Source organism: Scardinius erythrophthalmus (assembly GCF_964197995.2).
Source record: "Scardinius erythrophthalmus genome assembly, chromosome: 12".
NCBI lineage: Eukaryota > Metazoa > Chordata > Actinopteri > Cypriniformes > Leuciscidae > Scardinius > Scardinius erythrophthalmus.
In genome coordinates, this window is record NC_138232.1 from 21,161,373 (window position 1) to 21,184,313 (window position 22,941).

Genomic DNA, 22,941 nt, shown 5'->3' on the forward strand with positions numbered 1-22,941 from the left:
GCTGAAGGTGAGGAAAACACTATTAGACAGCTGTAAAGCACCGTCAACAATTTACCAGATTAAAACGCCTTTCCAATCGATATATAAATAGTTACGATTTTGGTGCCTACTGTTTCTTGCTAGAACTGCAAATGATAACATCCTGTGTGAAATGGAGAAGCAGAGTCATTTTGAATTTCTGAAACATTTTCTCAAGAGATGAGGACCTATACTCAGTTCAAGCTTTTAACTCCTGTGGGGTCAGGGCTTGTTTACGCCACCTACTGGCATTGGGGTAAAATGCAAGTGTTGCCTTCACATAGTACATTTTCGAAGGTCATTTTTAATCGATTGCTTTGCACTTACCAAAAGGACCATTTTAGGCCACACGACACACCCGGAAGCGTGACCCAATATTTTCTGATGAACATGTCCATGACTTCGCCCACTAAATAGGACTTCATTTTCTAAAGCCCACCTTAATTAAAAGTTGTTTGCTATTGTGAAGCAATTTGAGATCAAAATTAGCTGGCGAATATGATAATGTAATACCTAGAGATTTGAGGCAATATCGAGACTAATCCCTAACATAAATTAAATCAGCACTTTATATTTCCCATAATCAAATGTTTCAAGAAGGATAACACAACTTATTAGAAGTGTAACGTAGTACTCACATAGTTTATGATGAAAAGAGGGGCAGTATGTCACTCTCTTTATAGAATGTCTCTGTGGCGCTGTGGTTCTTCAGTATATATTGCTCTGAACTCCACCAACTGGAGACTAATTTGCTGCGTTTACAACCAGAACAAATGGGCAGGTACTGCTGTGTGCTGTGTGACATACGGACAGCCCATTCCTGCTGAAATGTGAATCTGAGGGACTTTATGGAAAGGTGTATATCACTTGCCACTTGATCATTAAAGATATGATTACCATTGAATGGGCTCAGACGGCAGAACATTCATTAGTATGGCAACAGATGGGGACGCGCATTTTCCCCGCACATACTTCGGAAATGGCTCTTCGGGTAGCCATATAAATATGATGCACTGCTTCACGTCTCACTTTATAGAGGCACAAAGTCAAAGCAACTAGGTATTCACTGCAGGGGAAAAATAACACCATGTAGTTGGCAACCCTATCATGAATGATCTATTCCACACAATGGTATGGTTTACTAGCTGTCTTGCATATTTGCATTTCTCATAATTTATAGTGGGTTGCGAGGAATACAGAGTAGAAACATAGCAGGCAACACTGATTTCTTCCTTCATGGGAAGTACATCTCCCAAGTGAGAATACATCATTTTCTATTATATGAACAATTTTCACTGTCAGTGAAAATATAGGGCTGTAAAAAAGTGGGATGGGGTTTGACATGCACATCAGGAGAGCGTATCAGTGTTGTCATATACATTGTTAAGCCAGACAAACTGAAAGCTCAAACCAATATTCATTACCATATTGATTGAAATAATTCATCATAGTGCGATTTTAGGTTTAGTGGTTGAGAGAGGGAGCGAGAAAGACAGGCAGTAAAGAATTATCTAACAAAAGAACGGCATTGTACCACAGGGACGTTTCTCTGTTCCAGTTCATTGATGGAGTTGATGAAGTTTAAATGAAGCAGACACAGGATAAAAGTGAGGGTATTGACCAGCAGGCGCTTGAAAAAACCTGATACATGCGCAAAAGCAAGATTTGCTAAATGCTCTAATCTTCAATCAAATCTAACATCAATACAGACAAAGTTTGGTAATGAGAGATTCAATGAAGCATGAAGGAGAGAGAATTAATTCCCTTCGCCTAAACTGGGTTCAACTTTGAAGCTTTGCTCTCTGGGACAGACAGTTATCTAAATGCTAAATAAGAAACGTATTGTACTTTTCACAGATGCTAATCACTTGTTCATTTCATCTCCATTATTTGTTCTCCCGTAGATTTGAGTTGTTGATCTAGTGATTAGAACAACATTGGACAGCGTCTGGAAGTGGGCAGAATACTTAACAGTCAATTCAACAAGGCCCATGTGCCTCTAATTTAAAATCTCAATATTGTTCAGCCTGACTGACTCCAATTACGAACGTGACAAACTACAGGATTTATGTCCATTGACCCCATAATATAGTTCAACGCAAAAGCTAAATTTAATTTTCAGTTGGAACAAATAATACACTATATTCAATAATATCTGTCACATCAACATCAAATAAATATTCAAAACTATTTATTAAAAATAGGTGCTAAGGTATTAACTGATAACATGTTGTTAATTTGCATTACTCAGTTATTACATATGCAATTACAATGTAACATGAATATTGTAATCTAAATGATGCAGATTGGAGTTTTAATCTTTTAAATTATTGTATTTAATATTGTATTGAACCATGCATCTTTAGTGATACTGTGTCGAGTGTGTTTTGGCCTTTTTCCACATTTTCTTTATGAAATGATAAAAATATAATTAATTTGTTGTCACCTCTTACAAACTAGTAGCGAGTCGACATGTTTTGGCATGAGTCACATTTTTTTTACAGTCCTAGAAATGTTTCTGAACTTTGGCAGGATTGAGCAATGATCACAGCTCAGGATGTTGCTAGTAAGCCTGGAGGTGACAGACGCATAACAGGTGACAACTCCCTGGACGAGCTGTGATATCTACACGCACTGTGTCAGCTATATGACCCTTAACAGCACCAGGAAAAAGAAAAAAAAAGAACATGGAGAGAGGGCACATTGTTAAAAAAAAAAAAAAAATAGCCAATGCCATTTGTTTTTCATCATGTCAGATTAGAGCAGTTTAACTTGTTTGCCAGTGATTGCACACCACCTGCAATGTTAGCCTCTACACCAGCAGGTGAAATATGGCAACACTTTCCAGGCACACATTTGCACCACCATATTTTCAGTTGAATAAGACATATGTTTGTGCCATGCATCAGAGCTCCTCCATTATTACATAAATAACATGACATAGATAAAATCACTTAATACCTAAAATGAAATGGAAAGGTTATTGTATGGTAATTAAATTAAATGCAAAACAAAAAAATGTGTAAGTACAATAAATTTCAGTAAACTTACATATGAAACACGTGTTATTAATTACCATTATTAACCTCTGCTTACATATTAAATGTACCTGTAACATAAATAATGTTCACATACATACATACACACACATATATATATATATATATATATATATATATATATATATATATATATATATATATATATATATATATATATATATATATATATATATATAAAGGCAATACTACATTTAGTCAAGCAGGTTCTGCTGCTCTATTTGTGTTGGTATACGCGCGATGGGACCTGGAATCTGCAAGTAAAGAGTGTCTGTCAAACCCCTATCTAATCTGCATGTTTGTTTCTTAAACAGGGCGTGTTAGTTTCTTTCTTCAGCCCGGGAGATGTGCGCTAAAACAAACTGCGCTCTCAAAGCTCTGCGCGCCTTTGTACTGCTGCGTGTGTCTTTCTACTGTCACTTATTCCCCCTCTGTTTCTGTCATTTGCTCTATATACTCACGTGTCGCCTGACACATTTCTCAACAGTAGTATACAGTTGGGTCGCAATTATATATATATATCAACAAAGCAAAAAGCAAAAGAAAGCATTGCTTACGGTGAAGATATTCCACGTTTAAATGGTAAAGGAATAAACACACGGCAGGATGACGCGCGCGAGCAAGTTTGTGTTTGTTTGTTTGTTTGTTTTTGCACTGAGACAACAGACATGTCAGTGCAGTAAATGCAAAATTATTTCGTTTTTCTGCGCGAGGCGAAGCTTTCTAAAATTAGACAGCATTATCCCAAGGTGGGGGATTGAAATGCAAAATTGAATATTTGCATCCTCCTCCCCAAATCATATGGTCTAGAATGTTTTGTGGCTATATTAAAGTAGGCTGTAATTAAAGAAGGCATTAATAACTATACGAACCAAATACATTAATAGCATTAATCATACCCGTACAATTTACACATTCTGGAAGGATTGTGTAAATAGAAAATACAGACATAAAAAAATATGCTTCATTTTATTTAGCGTTTATATTTGTGTAAATCACAACTACTGACTACTACTAGCCTACTAAATATTTTATACACTACAACTTTCTAAGGTGAGTAGCTAGATAGGTTAAAAGCCGGTTGGGCAGACTCATCTCAAACGTTTAATGTTGGCTCAACAAAGCATTTGTGGCCAAGTGTGTGTGGGTCTTGCAGTGCAGTGACTCCTAGTGGCCAATATCTGCACTGCATGGCCACTGCAGTTTACGTTTCAAAATAAATAAATAAAATGCATGGCAAACAGAGGCTTCAAGACAAACTCAGCATCCGCGATCTTATTTGATTGGCTCAATTCTCTCTACATTTTCATTGGTCTGAAACGATCAATTAACACTCGCAAACGGAGCTGGGAAGACCAAATTGGCGCCGCATTTTATTACAGAAGAGAGAGAAATCTTGCATTTTGATATGGTTGTTATTTCCCCCAAAGTGTAAGAAAAGCATAACATGTTTTTTTTTTTTTTTTTTTTTCATCATGCGTTAACCCATTACAACCAATAGCCTACATATCGAGATTGTAAGCAAGTTATGCACAGTTATGTACAGCAAGTATGAATTAAGTCGCTTAGCTAGGCTATATTTAATTAATCTATTTTAACACAACAATACGATTTAAGCGATACACACTAATTAATCTTAGATCAATGGTACACACATGTTATATGATGCTTGCTTTACATAACGCAGGGGGAAATGTGTAGACTATTTATTTATTTTTAAAAGGCTATATAGGCCTATTGCTGCTGGACAATATTTGAAAGGAGAATAAAGAGTGTAGCCTATGTTTCACGCGTGATGTCTCATGCCCGGGATACCCGTCCGACTCGTCATATTTGGCTCATATTCTTCATTTCTTCCCGAATCCAACTCAAATCACTTTCATTTTGTGGCTTGTCAAGCCTCCAATTTATTGTGGAAAGAAAAGCAGGTCATGGTGCGCCCGGAGGGATGAGCGCCAGCTGCTCGGTGACCAGTCACACCTACAGCTCTGCTATACGGGCATTCATTCTTCAAACAGTACAACAGCATTTCAATGCATTATTATTATTAGCCTATATTATTATTATTATTATAGTTGCTGTTGTTGTTGTTGGGATTTTTAGCATGTTACACACCGAGCAAGATAGGCTAACTGACACGTTGTTCTTATTGAATGGAATTAGGCTATATGTTGCTGTTTTTTATTTATTGCCATTAACTGTATCCTCTTCTGTAGGGTTTATGTCAATATGTCCTATTTAAACAACGGTGACACATTAACACATTAAGACGCAAGAATACAGAAACGCTTTAATCAAATCAAATAATAATAATAATAATATTAATAAAGAAGAATAGGAGTATGGCATACAGATTGTAATGATAATAACATATACAAATAAAAACTAATTGTGTTTAATTAAAGGATATAAAAATACTTAAAGATAAAGTTTGGCTTTATTATTATACGTAATTAATGCTACATATTACATTTCAGCATGTCCCATTAATTGGAAACATTTTAAAATAGACAACTGTAATAATGTCGTCATAATGGTACGTAATGACGTGTCTTTAGGGCAACGGATGATTAGGACCTGCTGTCAGCTGCTGAAATGAACCGAACCAGCCGAGCGTGCACAGCGACATGACTCGCTATTGTTCGAGGCTTGTCAACATATTAACCTGAATTCCCTGCAGTCATCCACTATACCGAATTAGTGCAGTAGACAAGGAAAGGGAACTCAGGGAAAAAAAGAAGGCGGACTAATTGAAAAACAATTGGCGGGAAAGCGCATTAATTAATAGGCTCTATATACCGCATGTCAGATGATGCCCCGAGAGCTTGAAGCCTTTTGAAAAAACCGTCCATTAGAAATAATTTAGAGCGAATGGGCGAGCTAATTTCTCATTAACCTTTGTTATAAGACCTAGTTCCACATAATTAGTAACGATACAGTTGCAATTTCACCTTTATGTTTAAGAATAAACAGCGTTTAAAATCACAGTACTACAAGAAATACAGATATAAACACTGAGAGGGAGGAATGGATTTCCTGCTCCATAAAAGCTGACTGTGGTGAACCACAGATATAATTGAATGTGACAAGGGCTAAAGCATATTTTTGGAGCACAAAAATGGTGCATCCCAAACAGGTTTCATCCTTGTCAAAATGTATTGATTTCTCTGGTTTTGTGGAGTGGTTGATGTCTCTCTTAGCGGTCAGCGGGAGAGGGTTTGGTTTAAGAGGGTTCAAATGGAGGGCTGATACTAACACCCCACAACGAGTCTGTAAAACTGGACTTAACTTATAGGCTGTTTCTCATTGTTCTAGAGATACTCTAGAGGCAAAGTACTCTACACTTGTCTTTTTTTTTTTTTTTTTTTTACTACACTTTGTACAATTGATTTCTCCAATGAATTTGAATAAACAAAATCTTAACTTTTCGTGTAAGTAAAACTCAAAACAGCCCATGCTAAAAAGAAACAAATTTAGTTTTTTTTTACAAATGTTTTCAAGCATCACATTAAAATCATGAGATACTGTGTAGATTGCTTACATTTAAAATGATCTACATTCAGTGGCACAAAATACACCAACATGCATATTCAATACTATTATTTTTATTATTTATTTTGTGGGACAGTGAGAAAGGGGGGAGAAAGAGAAGGAACGGAACAGAGAGCTCTTGTGGCAACAACGAAGGTGATGAATTTCTCTTGGCCACAATCAGTGCACCTGGGTTTCCTTTGGTGTATCCAGAGGTAAATAATTGATGCGAGGATAAAAGCGTTTGTGAGGGGGAGTGAGACGTTCAGACAAGGGGGTGAAAACCCGGCCAGAGCCCCCTGTACCATGCCCCCCTCTCAGCCCGAGTCTGGCCCCTCGTCGTTCAGTGGCCCCTCACACCGCCCCCTCGGACGATCGCTTGAAGTGCAAATCTGTGTTCTGACTTGTTCCTGGTTGCTGTCAGCATGTTTTCCTCTTGTCAGTGGCGATTGACTGGGGGCTCGTCTCACCCTTGTGCCGGGACTGTAGCGGGATCATTGACAGGCCAGTGACACTGCCCAACCAGATAATGGAAACCTATTGATTTTTTGTTCTCACACTCTCTCTTTTCTTTTCTCTTTTTCACAGAGGAAGTGTAGGCTCTTACACTTTAGGAATGACCGAAAGCAAAAGCAAGGGCACGGTCAACAACGGCGAGGGCTCGGTCACTGGTCCTGATCCCTGAGTCGCTCCTGTCACTTCAGAGGAGGGAAAAAAGTCAAGACGAGTGACAGTCTTAGGAGACAAAACACTAAGAAAGGGTAAAAAGAGTGTCCGTCAATCAATCAATCAACAGCATCTCCTCAGGTGCACCTGAGACTATGATCGGGAGATAAATGTAATGTGAGATAAACCCTCTCTATCCATCCTGAGGTCCCTAGTCTGCCTTTGTCACAATTGCGCCAATGAAATATTAAGACCGTGCTTATCCGCCACAGGGCGATTTTGATTGCCACCTAAGGTTTCACCATTAATATGAAATAACATACAGTATATGCATCTCTTCCTTATACAATGCGGAGGTTTGATTTAACAAATAAAATATGGTGATTAATAGAAAGCCTCTTTCTTGTTTTCCAAAGCCGAGTCATTATGCCTCCTGATTTCAGATAAGATGTGCTCTCTTGCACACTGAGAAGTGATGACACTTGTATACTGTTTTAATGGAGGAATCTCCAGAGAGCAGGCCTCTTTGATTCACTGCCTAATGATAAGCGTGCTCTGGTCTGTCAGCGGCACAACCCCGTGGCAGATGGCTGGTGTGGATCTTACACATTTCTTTATGTTCCTGCCTCCCCCCTCGTCCACCTCATTCTTAAAGCTGCCGATGGTATAATGGAAAAACTCAATCCTGGTCATGGTTAGCTCAATCTCATTATAATCCCTCGTTTTTTATTCATTCAGCCCTTTGGGACACTGTCTGCCCACCATGCAGCTTCCAGCCTTGGTGGAGTGCCTTTTGATTTGTCCAGGAGAGCCTAATGAAGTCACAGAGAGATACAATTATTTCCCAAAGCAGGGGCATTAATGTACTCCAAATTCCCTCCGGAGGAACGTGACGACAATTGGTTTGTACAGCTTTGATCGCCAGTCTAAGCCCTGCCCGGGACAAACTGTGAGGTCGCATCCCGGTCCAGACGCTTACTGATGAACCCCGGTCAAGCCGCTTTCTCTGATATTATCAGAGCTATTCCTCTACTACACGAAAACAGAGCTGATAAATCCTTGAGACTTACGTAACGACAGTGTTGGACAGAGCCTTTGTCAACAAAGTGGCAGTGTAAATAAATATTACAGCAGAAAAAGATGCAAAGGTTTAAATCACAATTACATTTTAATTGGCTATTAGTGACTTAACAGAGACATAAATACAACGTGTTAACGCTTGCTCGGCTCATTAACACATTGTATACCTTAATTGATCGGTATGTGCTTGCACATTATCATCACCAAGTAATGGTACATAGTTACATGGTAACTATTTGAAGGGCTGACCAAGGCATGGAGGACTATTCCTCCAATTGGTCTTTACCACCAGCTTTATTTAAAATCAAATGCAAAGAAATCATTTACCTCAGAAAGAATGAGTGGTAAAGATTCCCTTTAGTATCCTAAAGTAAAACATGATAATTAGTTGCGTTATTATGCATTTGTGTGACATACGTTACATTGTAGCACCATAAAATGATGACCAAAAATAGCATTTGCAGAGGTTTCAGCAACTTACAACAATAATATAGAACGATGACATTTTTCTGACATTATATAGATAGAACTAATTAATATTGCATTATGACAGTATTGCCCATGATATTACTATTACTAAACAACTAGAAAGCTTTGAAAAATAATCATTGATATATTCATAAAGTTCACAGTTCATTTCTTTGATAATAGCATTGAAAACAAAAATAATAAAAGATTGCGTTACATGTTTTATCCGCAATATGAAAATGTTCCCCTAACGTGTTAAATGATGCATAAGAGTAAATATAAGAATTTTTAACCAGAAATAAAGCACTACTGTAGATATATTATAATGTTAATATACTCTCTCAAAAATTGGTTATACGTGTGTTTTTGTCAGTGTAAATAAACTTTGCGCCGCAAAATTACAGTAAGTAGCATTAAATCAAGTGATCTTGATCGTCATAGTGCCATGTTCTAAACAGTGACCTCTGAATTCTATGATTTGGATAGTTTCTACAAGCCGCTGGATTTTAGACTTGCAAGTCACAGCAGCTGAGAACTGCAGTCTGCAGCGAGAGACTGCCTAATGTGCACATCCAAGATCTAAATATAGCCGAACTCTAAATCTATGTTGCAAATAGCATGCCCTTAAGAACAACCGAAGATCGATACAATAAAATCGGGAAATAAAACAAAGAGAAAAATGAATAATATGCAATATAAGAAAATCTTTCATTTATATTATATTTCTATTCTGTATTCATATAGAGATGCATATTATATGTTTATTTGTTTATGAACATGTGCAGAACAGGTGTACAGTGAGCGTAGCTGGTGTGTAAACGTGGCTTAGGAGACCCCCTCAGGCAGACTGAGAGGAGGGTGTGTATCCAGGAGCAGGCGCTCGGGGGGAGATGGGGAACACAGCTCTTTACACAGCGCTGAAACCTCCACCATACCTGCACCCATGCCGGGGATACTCGTGTGCATAAGATGCCTCTGCAAGTGCTTGATCCAGTCTTCCTGAATTGACTGAGGACCCTGGAAGATCAGATCGCAGAACCTGGGGGAAATAAAGAAAGATATGAGAGCTGGTTGGAGAGAGTGTGGTGATGAAGTACAGGAGTGTTGTAAAGTACCTGCAGGTCATTTTGTAGATCACTTCAGAGACGGCGTGTGAAGATGAAAACGCCTTCCTTTTTGGCCCAGGCCTTGATCTCGGCCTCTTCTGTTTACAGTCATATGCTGTGAAACAAATGATGTAATTATAATCAATGAAAAGCTGAGTGGCTAGAACAGATTGGAAGAACAAGTATGAAACCCTACTTGTTCCTTCTAATAAGGCGATTTCCTTCCGTCGCGCATATGCTCGAAGATGATTGGACAGGCTTACGGCGCTGTGGAACGTCGCGTTGCAGTGGATGCAGATCTTCTTATTCGCTGCAAACCTCTCTGGATTACACATAAATAAAAAAGTTTTGAGCTAATGAGTGTTTAAATAACAGTTAGATGACCTCATGCTTTCTTTCTGTAGCTGCACTCCACTCATGACTGCTCTATAAATAGCAAAAGCATGGTTATACGGCTACATGAGTGTAATTTAGAAAAGGAACACAGCAGCTTGAAGAAAATAAAACTGTGATTCCCTGAGTGTCATCACCTCCCACTCCATCTGTTTTCATATAATAAATATCGGCTGTGCGCTCTGTTCATGAGGACATGTAGTCGTACTGTATGTTCTCAGCAAGTATCTGCAATCAGTTTGATGGTTTGTTTGTTTGTTTTTTAGGGGCAATGTTTGAAACTACTCATCTCCTCTCATTGTACTTTCAGATGAAATGCGTCCAGTTAATGCAAATCTACAGCTGTGTGACGTCCCAGCCTAGGCTGTTCGTGTGGTTTTAGGTGCCGTTTGGAGGGGCCGACACACGACACTTGTTGGATGCCGAGTTAAATGTTGCTGAAACTGTTCATGTGGGAGCGTTGTTTTGGGTGATCGTCTCCGGCATGGAGTTCGATGGTCCAGCCTGGCCCTGACACGTTTCTTTGTTTATGTTATATTTATGTTTGTTTTCCTTGCATTAAAATAAATGTTTTGTTTTTTTTAAGAATTGACATGTCTGATCTACTTTTTGTTGCAGCCTAAGAGCCGGCTGTTACAAATGGGGGCTAGTCCGTAAATGTATAAAACAAATACGTTATATATGTTAATGTTTGCCATAATGCCATTATTGCTTTAACACTGGACACTGGAATGTCCGGTGTTGGCAGGCACACTGAGGTTGTGAGGTAAAAAGGTAAATTTGGTTGTTCCTACATTATTAGTAGACACACTGTCCACTTCTGTAAATTGTACCTATATTGTGAGGACTTGCTAAATTGCTAAGGACCAATTTTGATTAAAATTATGCTCTGTTTATTACTGAGGGTTTTGTGTCTGTACCTGATGGCATTGACAAAGTACAAGTTAAGATTATTAGAGATACTGTGGCATCTGAATCGTTCATTTTAGAGTCAAATCTACATTTTTGTATTAATAGGGGGATTAATAAGGGGAATAAGGCTGCAGACTTTGTCCATTCCTTTGCACAGAGTTAGCCTAACTTAAAATCGGATTTAGTTGAAGGAGAAGTAACCCTTGAAGGGCGTCCATCATCACCCGTGAATGGTGTTTCTGTAATTCTGGGTAATAACTTGACAGGGAGGCAAGTGTGGAGAGATGCTGTTCCTCCACCTGTAGTTTCGTTTACTCCGTTGAAAGAGCAAACTGATGAAATGGTGCGAGAATTCCCTGAGGTGTTTGTGTCTTTATCATCTAAATGTGTCCAAACTTGAGGTACCAGATATGGATTTATTAAGTCCAAATGTCATGCAAACAAGAAACTATGCTTCTAACCACAGGTCGAGAGCTGTCGTTCCAACCACACAACTTTGCAGTGCTGTTTGCAAATATTCTACATTCTGTCTGCACTATTTTTAATGGTTGGTCATGTAGATGTCAAAAGGATGCTGTTTTTTCAGCATCTTGTACCAGAAGTGCCACATTTTTAAAACACTGTGGAAAGTTAACAAGGTTTCAAAACTGCATCTCCAGAACACAACATTATGTTCCATTCCATGGCACTCTGTTTTAATGTTTTTGAACACAATAACGTGTCCTTTGTGGATGGTTTTTAACTCGTTCATATCAAAAATATGATTTGCATTTAAGTTAATTTCTTGTATTGTAGGACAATTTGATTATTTTTATTATTAATCAATTGTACCAAATCATGCTGAATTGATAGCCCTAATACAAACATAATGGAAGATGGAAAAATACCAAAGTCATGGTCTTTTGGTCACTCTGGGTAATAGTAACAAAAGGACATACACAAAACTTTTGAGATGACAGTTTCTTATTGAAATAGTCTACAAACTGATTCACAGACACTGACAGGTAAAAACAGAGTCACCAGTTCATTACTGAAAATGTCAATGCCCAAGTTTGCCATCACTGCTGGCACACTTTTGAGAGACAAAATGTTTTGATAAGTGCGGTCTGGAACCAAACACCCTCATAATGTTCCTGTACTCCACCTCATCCAGAAGAAGTTCTATCAGAATGCAGAGAGGTGACTTGCTAGCGCCCGAAATAGGCTTGCCTATTTGATTAGAAAAAATATCACAATTTAAAAGTCACCATTTACAGGTGTATCTATCAAAACTATTCTGAAAATAACAAATGTCCCTTTTTTTTCCTAACTGCCCTCAGTGAACTTCCTTCAGAGAGTTCTAGCAAAAACAAAGCAACAGACCTGATTATATGAATCTGGCTGAATAATCAAATCAAATTGACTAATCACTGTTTATCCAATTAAAACAGACAACCTGTAAAATACATTTGATTGTGAAACTTCATTAATTAGTTGTTGTTGTTTTTTTATTACTATGAAATGAGTTTCATTTGGGTATGCATGAAACAAAGATGTGCAAATACAGCTGATGTGTTTCCAGTACATAAAAGAGAGCTATGCGTTTTACATTTGAATTTCAAAGCCACTTTTGATGACATTCATTCTTTTTGTACCTGCTACAATATTTCAATGAGTGGCAAACTTTTACCCTGCACTCTCTGAATCTTGTGTTCCCTCTCTCTTTTAATGGAATCAACTGGCAACTTCAAGGTTACAGGAAGAGAACTGTGTCTTAAATATGAGGCGTCTGTCATACATATTTAATACGGAGTGTATGACTGAAATTGGGTTTTAAGGTGCACTGTAAATAATGAAGGCAGAAGAGGTGGAAAAACATATGAGAGCGGCTGTGAAACAAGGCTGTGCAGTCATGTTACACTGTATTGATCATCTTTACCCATGCTTACTGTAAATATCTCAAATCAATGCTACAGCACTTAAACTACTTTCTTATTTGCACTTCGAGGGCTATAACTATTAACAAAAGACTAACAACAATAAAAACCTTATGTTGTGGGAATAAAGAATGTTCAACGCTGGATTGTGACCCAGATATCTGAAACCTCACCTGTCTGTCACTCTCAGATTCTTTGATTCAACATCACTCGAAACAAGACAGATCATACGCTCAGCTGTCAGTGAACAGGCAAAAGATTCTTGTCATGGAGGGGTTTTGTTTTTACTAAAATTGCTCAGTATCAATGGCACTTCCAAGCTCTCTTTGTCCATTCACAATGCATGAGAAAACAGAAATGAATGGCCAATTACAAGCCTAATTATTTTTCAACCACTAAACTTGAAGCTAAATGGGCATTTGTAATTAAACATAAGTAAGGTATTGTCATCTTAAATATGACATTTAAATTTCTGAGCCGCTAGGGACAACAAAAAGATTTTTACAAATAATAACCTCTTTCTTTTGTTTGCCAAAAGAAAATTGTGGCTTGTGCGCTATATTCCTATATTCAAAGCTTTAGTAATGGTACGATATCTTTGTGTGAGGAACAAACTAAAATTTAAGATGCTATCCAGTGATATTTTTCCCTTAATAAACCCCTAACAGCTGTAACCCAATCAGTTTCAAGTTGTGCTTTTTTATTATTATTATTATTATTATTTATATATATATATATATATATATATATATATATATATATATATATATATATATATATATATATATATATATATATATATATATATATATATATATATATATATATATATATACACTCAGTCTTCATTTTGCTTTTGATAAAAAAAAAAAAAGTATGTATGTATGTATATAATACCATGATTTGATTTGGACAAAATGGAAGCTTGTTTCCGCCATAGAATAAAAATTAAAACATGTAATTGTGATTATCTTGCAAATTAGAGGAATTCTGAGATATAAATATATAGAGATATGAGATATAATTGCCTTTTTCTCGCAATTAATACTTTTTTCACGTAATTGCAAGTTTATATCTCACAATTATGACTTCTAGTTCATGTCTCACAATTCTAAGAACAAAAACATCTATATTGTTTGGTAAAAAGTCATAATTATCTTTATTATGTATTCAGTGGCAGAAACATGCTTCCATAAAACAGACATGACACTGGGATATTTTCATATTTGGGTGCACTATCACTTTTTATGCAATCCAGGTACAGATTTGCAGGCATATAAAACAGTGGCTTGTTGGTTTGTTTAATGCTATTATCAAATAAATGTAGTATCTCTAAACAAACACAGAAAGCTAATCAACTCAAACATTATGTATCTTGGTTGAGAAAAAAAAAACTTCTGTCACTGATTGGGGGTCTAATTATTAACTTGTTCACCTCTATGTCTCAGAGACAATTACACAAATTTAAGCTGTTGGTGAGAAAACATAATTAGAAATAAATATTTCATCATTAATGGCTGAGGGCCATTTCTTCAAAATACAGACTACTAATGTCTTCAAATTTTAAATAAAGGTACTTTACTGCATGGGGGGCAGCTGCATGATGTTTTTCATCTCAATTTCAGAGGCTGACATAAAATAAGATTTCCTATGTAAATTAATATTTAATATGTTTTCTGGATAACAGCAAATGACACGATTGAGTGATTGTGTGGTTCCTAACCTTGGCTCCAGGTAGGATCCAGCTTCACAGATGGTGATCTGGGTATACTGCCACTAGTGTAGGAGATGGTCAAAGGAGTACTGGCATCCTCAGAGTGGCCTTCGACCTCCATTTCCTGCTCCACTTTCCTATTTCCCAGCAGATCCTCTAAAGTGCTAGATCGGACCTTATTGGTCCTCTTCCTCTCCCTGTCGACCTGGGGGCGCCTGATCATAGTCCATTGCCCTTCGTCTGGTGTGCCAGTGGCATGATGAATCTTCATAGGAATGCCAGAAGATGTAAGAAACAGTCCATCACTGCTGGCAAACTTTTGAGAGACAAAAGGTTTTGAAAAGTGCGGTCTGGAACCAAATACCCTCATAATGTTCTTGTACTCCACTTCATCCTGAAGAAGTTCTGTCAGAATGCAGAGAGGTGACTTGCTAGCACCCGAAATAGGCTTGCCAATCCGCTTCAGATGACCCCGCACATGATTGGAGAGGCCGGTCTTAGTGTCAAACCAGCCCAGGCACAGGGGACAGGTGTGCTCGGTTTTAGACTCTGGCTTATCTGCCATGATGAAAGCACATAATTACTTTAAATTAATAAGTTACATGTAGAAATGTTTGTACACATACATAAATATGGGTTATGCATGTGTGATTTTAGCTTGAGAGCATTATCTAAAATCACAATGACTTGAACAAGGAAAGGTGAACAATAATCACCTTTTCTGATTCTGCGATTCACTGAGGGATTTTTTCTGCGTATGCGAGGCTGGCGGTCCTGAGATGCCACTTGCTCAGGTGACACCACGTGACGAGCATCATAACTCAGCCCAACCCTATGTAAGTGTCCTCTCACATGGTTAGACAAGCCCACCCCAGACTCAAACACTGCGGGACAGTAGGGACAGCACTTCCTGCCCACCAAAGACAAAGGGTTGACGATATACTCTGCATAAGGATCGCTTTGCTGATAAACAACATGATCAGGGTTTTCCTCACTTATTATACTTTCAACACACTCCTCCTTCACTATAAAAGTACAAATTTCATCACTGTCCTCCACTCTACTATTGTCTGGATTAGTATAATTGGCATAGTCCAGAATGTTGTTGTGGAGAGGGATGAAATATTCACTGGGGGTATTGCTATTACACTGATCCGGAGACTCTTTGGTGCAGTCGCTGAAATCCTGAGCACCTTCATTGTCATCTCCCTCTTGTGGTGTAGTAGAGTCCCATTGTGGAGACTCAGGCTCAGATTTTGGAAGACGCACATGAGGAATATTGGCATGGGTGTTGCGATAAGGGATTGACATTTTTCTTTTCGACGGTATTTTGTGCTTCAGCGTTTGCAGCGCTAAAGTACTGCCAGTTGAAGGATCTTTGGGATGGCTCTCAGTGCCAGGGTTCAGACAGGCTGCTTTACTCACGATCTCTGTTTTCGTTGTAAGATGTACGTCAAAGCTGGAAAGATATTTTGTCCTCTTTTCGGAGACAGCGCTTTCATATTCTTGATTGTCTTCTTCGACGTACGGGAGACCTGTAGTCACGTCTATTTTCTCTGTAGGCAGAGGGGATAATTTGCTTGGCTTGTCACTTCTCAGTGAGAATGGTGACAGCTTGTTTGCAGGGCTGCCAGGGCTCCATTTGATCAGGGAGGAGCTGAAACCGTCACAGGCTTCTTGTGTTTCTTTGCTTCTCACATTAAGGTCAGCTGAGCCATTGGGCCCAAAGGGCAGCTCACCTCTGTCCCTAACAGACCGCTTCTCTGTGCTTTGAATCTTTGGCATCAATAAAGATGAGTCCTTGGTTTTAGGTTGGTCAAACAAAGCTTTTATGTGATCATCTACATTGCGGTGTGATTGAGGTTCATAATTCTCATAATATGGCTGCCCGTGGATGAGCTCCACATGCTTTCTGAGACTATATATATTCATACTTCTAAATGTGCAATTTTGACATTCAAAAGAGTTGCCAGTCTTGCCACATGTGGTGTGGTGAGCTGTACACTCATGTGCCTCCATTTCAGTTGTAGTCATGTGATCACATTCCTCACAGCTATAAGACAACTTCTCCTTCTCATTAGTTTTGCCATGATGGACGAAAGTTTTGGGGCATTTCGTTCCAAAGACACACTGGGGACACTGAAGACAAGCTCTTCTTCCCTCGACATCTATCTTACTGAAACCTTTAATCTCTTCCATCAGCCTCTCCCTCCGCACCTGGTGGATTATAATGTGCTTTTGCAGAGAGGTTATGTCTCGAAATGAACGCCCACACTCTCTACATATAAAGGGTCGGGGAACGTGTTCCTGTCTCACCTTTTTATTCTTATCTAAATGATACATCATATGCCTATGCAAATGCCTTTTCTCCTTGAAATTATCGTTGCACTTTGAACACGGGAAAAAGGAAAGCTCTTCGTCTGTTTTTGTCTCTGTCTTTAACCGTGCCGATTTTTCACCCATGTAGGTGTTTGTTTCTATGTCGCTGCCGCCTTCATCACATCTCTCTTCCTTCTCGCTTGAAATTAGCTCCTTCATGGCAGCTGACTTGTCGCAGAATTTCTCCAGGCGCAAGCCGGCATATGCTTTCAAACTTTCCGGCTCTTTCCTTAAGGCATGTTCTTTGTTAATGGACGACTCAAAATCGGAGTCTTCGTCAGATAGGGAATTCTGGGAAGTGTAATCAAAGCCATCATAAACCTGTCCTCCAGTGTCAGCCCTCTCCATGGTACGTTTTTTACGCATCCTCTGTCTTTGGTTGGCAGTTGGAGCCCCATCAATCTCCACCTTTGTTCTTACCCCATCACCTGCTACACTGCTTTTCAACAGTATCCGCATGAACTTCTCCTGCAGGCCCCAAGTTAGACCATCACAGTCATCAGAAGAACTCTCTGACAACTCAGAATCAAAGTCCCATAAGCACCCTGTTTTGATTCCCTTTCTAGCTAACAGTCGACTGATTGGCCTGGTATCCAAGCCTTCCCCCACCAGCACATCTAGGGGGGCCTCGCCGTCAATGTTGTTTGATTCAGATGAGGCCCGTGCGGGCTGCACTTTTAGGGCGCACCCTTCTGCTTTCTGCCGGGTGTCTGATTGAAGCTCACTGGGAGGCGGTAACACCTCAGGGCTAGTGTCTGTCCCGGGCAGAGGGGACACGTCTTTGTTGTGGACGCAGGACTCCTCTGAGGTACAGTGTGAAGCAGCTCCATTAACAAGTGCTCCTGAAGGCAATGAGTCGTTTGTGCTGGGGGCAGCAGGGATGCTACCACAGACAAATGGGTTCGGCTGGACTCCATTTAAAGGGTTTTGGGGACTGTCCAAGGGCAGGGGCTCTGGTGGATCCAAGTTGTTATTGTTGTTGTTGGGAGAAGATATGCTTGTCAAGGAAGATTCTACCTCTTTGTCTTCCTCTGTGCTCTCTTTTACTGCCGCCATAATGGAGAAAAGACGATCTGTGAAAGAGAGACAAGTGATCAGTTTCAAATCTCATCTCCATATAACTTGTTTTAGGGGTCAATGACATGGTGGACTGTGTCCCTGATAAAGAAAAGGCCAAGTTCTTAGAAAATTACTATTTGTATTCATGTTGGTTTCATGCGTTTTTTTAAACTTATCAAGAAATGTTTTGATTTAATGAAAACAAATGATAAAGAATTGTATTAAAATATATTTTACAAGATAATAAATATCAAGAATATTAATGAAGAAGGTCCTCTCAATGATATCTTTTTTTCCTGCATATTTCTGTAAGTTGTTTGGAGCACATAGGCTGCACCACATAACTTTTGCTGCTCAAAATGATTTCAAATATGAATAAGCAGCTGAAGGCAGTTTTGTTAAAATATTATAATTCATATGATATAAGAACAGTCGTTTCAATGATTTTTAATTCAGAAATTAAAAACAATCAACACAAAAGAGTTAATTCATACGTTAATGTACATATTCATATTAATATTTCTTTATATAATTTTATAGATCCTATGAAAAAAATGCATCTTGAAATATAGGGAGCATCAAATAATTTAGAGCTTTCTAAAATGAACTAATAGTGGCCTAAAGAAGCCAACTTTTTTCTTCTTTTTTTTTTTCTTTTGCCACAATCCCAAACACCCACTGTCAACGCTTCTTTTCACAACACACCCCAATGTTAGCCCTGGAAGTCCTGGTGAGGAAGCTTAATTATGTGAATGCACCTCTGGGATCTAACCTTCCTGTTTCTCCCACCAAAGTTCTCAGCCGCCTGCTAAAATTGACCAATTTCCATGGGAACAAAGCACACCACCAATAAGATCATATTATTCTGTCTTATCACTCTCTGATGGTGCCAAAGCACATCCCAGCACGAGACTGTTGTTGCTTCAAACCTGACAAATTGGCACACTGCACAAACATACACAGAGACAGACACACACACACACACACACACACACACTCAGGTAGAAACGCTCCCGTTCAAGACTAGCCAGAGAAATATACCTCAGGTGTCATCAGCCAATCTAATTATATTTGATGGTTTTCAGCAGCTCGACACCAGCAAACCTGTGGGACAACAGGAGTGTGTTTAAAGGGTGTGTTAAAGGGGCCCAGGCTTGCTGTTGTCCTGCTAGGCCACAGTGTATGCTCTGAGGATTTGACATTCAGCACTAGCTGCTCTCAACAGGAAGCCGCGTTGCTAACGAAGTGTTAAATTCAGTGTTAATGAGTGGCTTCACTGTTACCACCTCCTAGGTAAACCTTCCGAGCTCCATATTCTCTCCATCTGTTGGGGTGTGAGGGGCTTTCGGAGGGAGAACAGACGCTCTGCATTTAAAAACGAACTTCACTGCAAACCCCTAAACAGCAGGGTGGCAAAGCCTCAGAATATGATTTTAGCTTTAAATTTACAGGCCTCATTAGCTTCCAGTTTCCACACTGATCTGTTCCATACATAACAAACAGGGTTCAACTGCAATGCGTCTTTTAAAAATTCATTCGCTTCTATTTACTTCATTTAGTCAATGTTAAAAGGCTGCCTTTGCCTTGCTGGAAGCTATTTACAAGGATTATGAGCTTAAATACATTTACGCTCGGCGCGGAGATCAATCTGAAGCGATTAGCTCTTTTTCTCAATCTCGCTCTAACTCTCTTTCTTCCCTCCTTGAAATATGCTCAGTAATGAACATGTTTGAATTCACAAACAACAATGAATCAGAGGAGGTCCCCCTGTGATCAGACTAAATTAACTGCACAAGTAAAAGAGCACTTAACACTTACACGACACACATATGTCATGTGCTCTCTCTCTCCTCTCTTTCTCTTAGCCCCTATTCTTTCCATCAGCACTTGTTCTAACACTTGAGTTGCACCTCATCTTGAGGTTACTGCTGAAAAAATAAGAGGTGATAATTGCATATTATCATTACATATTATTCTAGAACCCCAGAAGGTAAACTTTTCTTGGATATTTATTAATCATAGGAGAATACAAACTACTTGCTATGTTCCACTTTGGTGTCTTCAACTTTTTTCCCACCTACTAGACTCATATGTTGGTGACAAAAGGCCAAAAGTTGGAAGTTTATGTTCCAAGAATACAATTACATGGTGTACTACAAATGCAGAGAACCATAAAGTATGTTCTATAAATATTAGACACATTCACAGAACTTGCATTAATCTCTATTAAAAAATAGCTTGAAGTAGGGTGAAGATATTGCATTTTCCTTTTGTATTTTTCCCCCTAATGCATGCAAGTGATGAGACAGAAATTGATTACCCAAACACTTCTAACCCTAGCTGTGAAACCTCTCATAATTCCTTTTGACTCTTCCCCTAAAAGAGAGGACTACAACAAAAATCAGAAACACCAGGTGGGAGAAGTTATTCAGAGCAGTTAACTGTCTATGTGAATCGGCAACATGCCCAACTCCATTTCGCTCTCTCTCTTTCTTTCTTTTACCTGTCTTTCTTTTCCCCGTACTCTCTTCTTCTATCACAGGAAAAAAAAAAACACATCTAAACAAAGAAGGAAGGCCAAGGCCCCTCAAGTACAGAGCAGAGAATCTTCCTCGGTTAATGGGAGTTATTGATTTGTTTGACACACTGTGAATTTATGAAGCCGCCTCTCAAGTGTGAGAGACTAACAAAGCACAGCTGTGAGCAAACAAACAGGTAGCTATTCAACCTGACACACTGCAGAGACTGAGGAGAGCCTGTCTTTCTCTTCTTCTCTTGCCATGTTGAGGAAAAGCGTTGACTTCAACTCAAACAGTCTCCTTAACGCACAGAGCAGCAGTGACAGGAGGAAACTCTTGCTGGGTTTCACAGCACATGCTACAGCTGACGGGACAAGAGATGTTTTGGGAAGGATTTATTTATTTATCTTTTGCAAGGGAACGCTCATACATATTATATTTTGATTAATAATGAAATGAAGGATTTGAAAAATGAGTTCAGAGGTCTCAGTTAACATGTCTGACTATTTAATCATCAAACCATACATTTACATGCACATAAATCACAAATGTTTAATATGGAACATCTAAAACTTGACCTCTGTTCTAACCTTTCCACATAAACAATGCTGCTGTACTGAGTTATAGGAAAGCAAATATAGGTCGGATAGCTGTCATATGATGCACACAATACAGGTACCATACATTACAACCCTTGAACATTTCTGAGTTTGTTTTTCCCCCCTCTTTCCCCTTCGTTTGGAAAAGAAACTAAGATGCGCAGAGAGTGGCAAGAATCCAATTTCTTTTGAACGCTGTGTGGAAATTGAGAGCTCAGCAATAAATCTGCTTCAATACACAATCTCCACAGAGTGCAGGGGCAGCTACCTTAGCCATCTCTCCCTCTGTGTCTAACAAACCGCTACTTAACCAGGAGCCAAGGCTGCCAACTCTAAGGTATTGGTTGCCACAGCACTGCAAAAGTTGCATTTTCCAGAGGTTGCCATTCATAGCCAAGGTGATGCAACACTGTGACTCTGTTAACTAACCCGGATTAAAAACGGTCCACACAAATTTGGATCTGGATTTCAAGACAAAAGAACACATCCTTCCACAACCCAAATTAAAAGAACGCCAACACGTTCTCAAAGACTCGATCGCACATCTCTCCTCAGTACTCTTTCTTAAAATAGAGCAAGTGAAATGGCTGTTCCTCCTGATGGTAGATTTAGGATCGGGGAGAGGGGAAAGGGGGGTCACTGGGCATGATAAAAGGGGACAGGGAGTGAGTGACAGTTGGGTTAAGACAGAAGTCATGTTCAATAGCAGGTAAGGAACATCAAAAGGCGAGTTCACAGGAAACCTATGCAACCTTATCTAGAAGGAGGATTTTCTGTTGTGTGAAGTAGATTAGTGGTGCCAGAGCTGCTGACATGGCCTCATTTGCTGCCCTGTAGTGTTAGAGGAGGATTAAACCATATAAACTTTGAAGCCTTAAACAATACCTTTCAAAATTAGACGGATTAAGGGAGGGATGTCTGATGGGGATTTCCCGCGGCTTTGTCAGTTTAAAACTTCTCTTATTTAAAAAGGGAGCAAGAGAGCAGGAAAAAAGCTGAGCAGGTCTGCGCTTTCAGTTTTAATGAGGGCGCTCTTATCGTGAGCTGGGCAGTGGGTGCGAAGTGGCACAGGTCGACAGGCCTTTACACCAGTAGCCTCTCTCACATTAAAGAATGATGCAAAGAGTTTGTCACGTAAAGGAGGCGAAAGTTTTCTGGCAGTTGCATCATTCCGTTACTTTTACGCGGCAACACATCTCTTGATGAAAAATAAACATTGATTGTTGCATGTTATCCTGTGTAAAATATGAAAGCAATATGCCATGAGATATACTTCCTCTCAGGTCATGAGTTGCAGGCGCTTTTTTAGCTGTTGTACGGCGTTGATTTTTCTTCATGTGAAACGTGATGATTACTGGAGATCTGATTTAAATACGACGGGGCTGCACGGGCGCGTATCTGCCGCTGTGATCGAGGGCAGACTCGCATACATCTGTCTTGCTTGAGTAGTGTGAAAGAATAAAGCTAACTTTGTCACTGCCGCTTTGCTGAAGACACGTGACCAATCAGATGAAAGCACGTC

General features: G+C 39.2%; 1 protein-coding gene across 1 annotated transcript in view; it reads right to left on the reverse strand.

Annotated features, from left to right (window-relative positions):
• Positions 1–8,418: 8,418 nt before the first annotated feature.
• Positions 8,419–22,941, reverse strand: part of znf644b (zinc finger protein 644b) — a gene marked incomplete at its 5' end in the record, with an annotated part of 28,192 nt that continues 13,669 nt past the window's right edge. The window contains 5 exon segments of the mRNA XM_081380147.1: positions 8,419–9,861; positions 9,938–10,043; positions 10,125–10,250; positions 14,873–15,421; positions 15,580–18,315. Of these exon segments, the coding sequence (XP_081236273.1) occupies positions 9,648–9,861; positions 9,938–10,043; positions 10,125–10,250; positions 14,873–15,421; positions 15,580–18,315 (3,731 nt within the window). The 3' untranslated portion in view covers positions 8,419–9,647.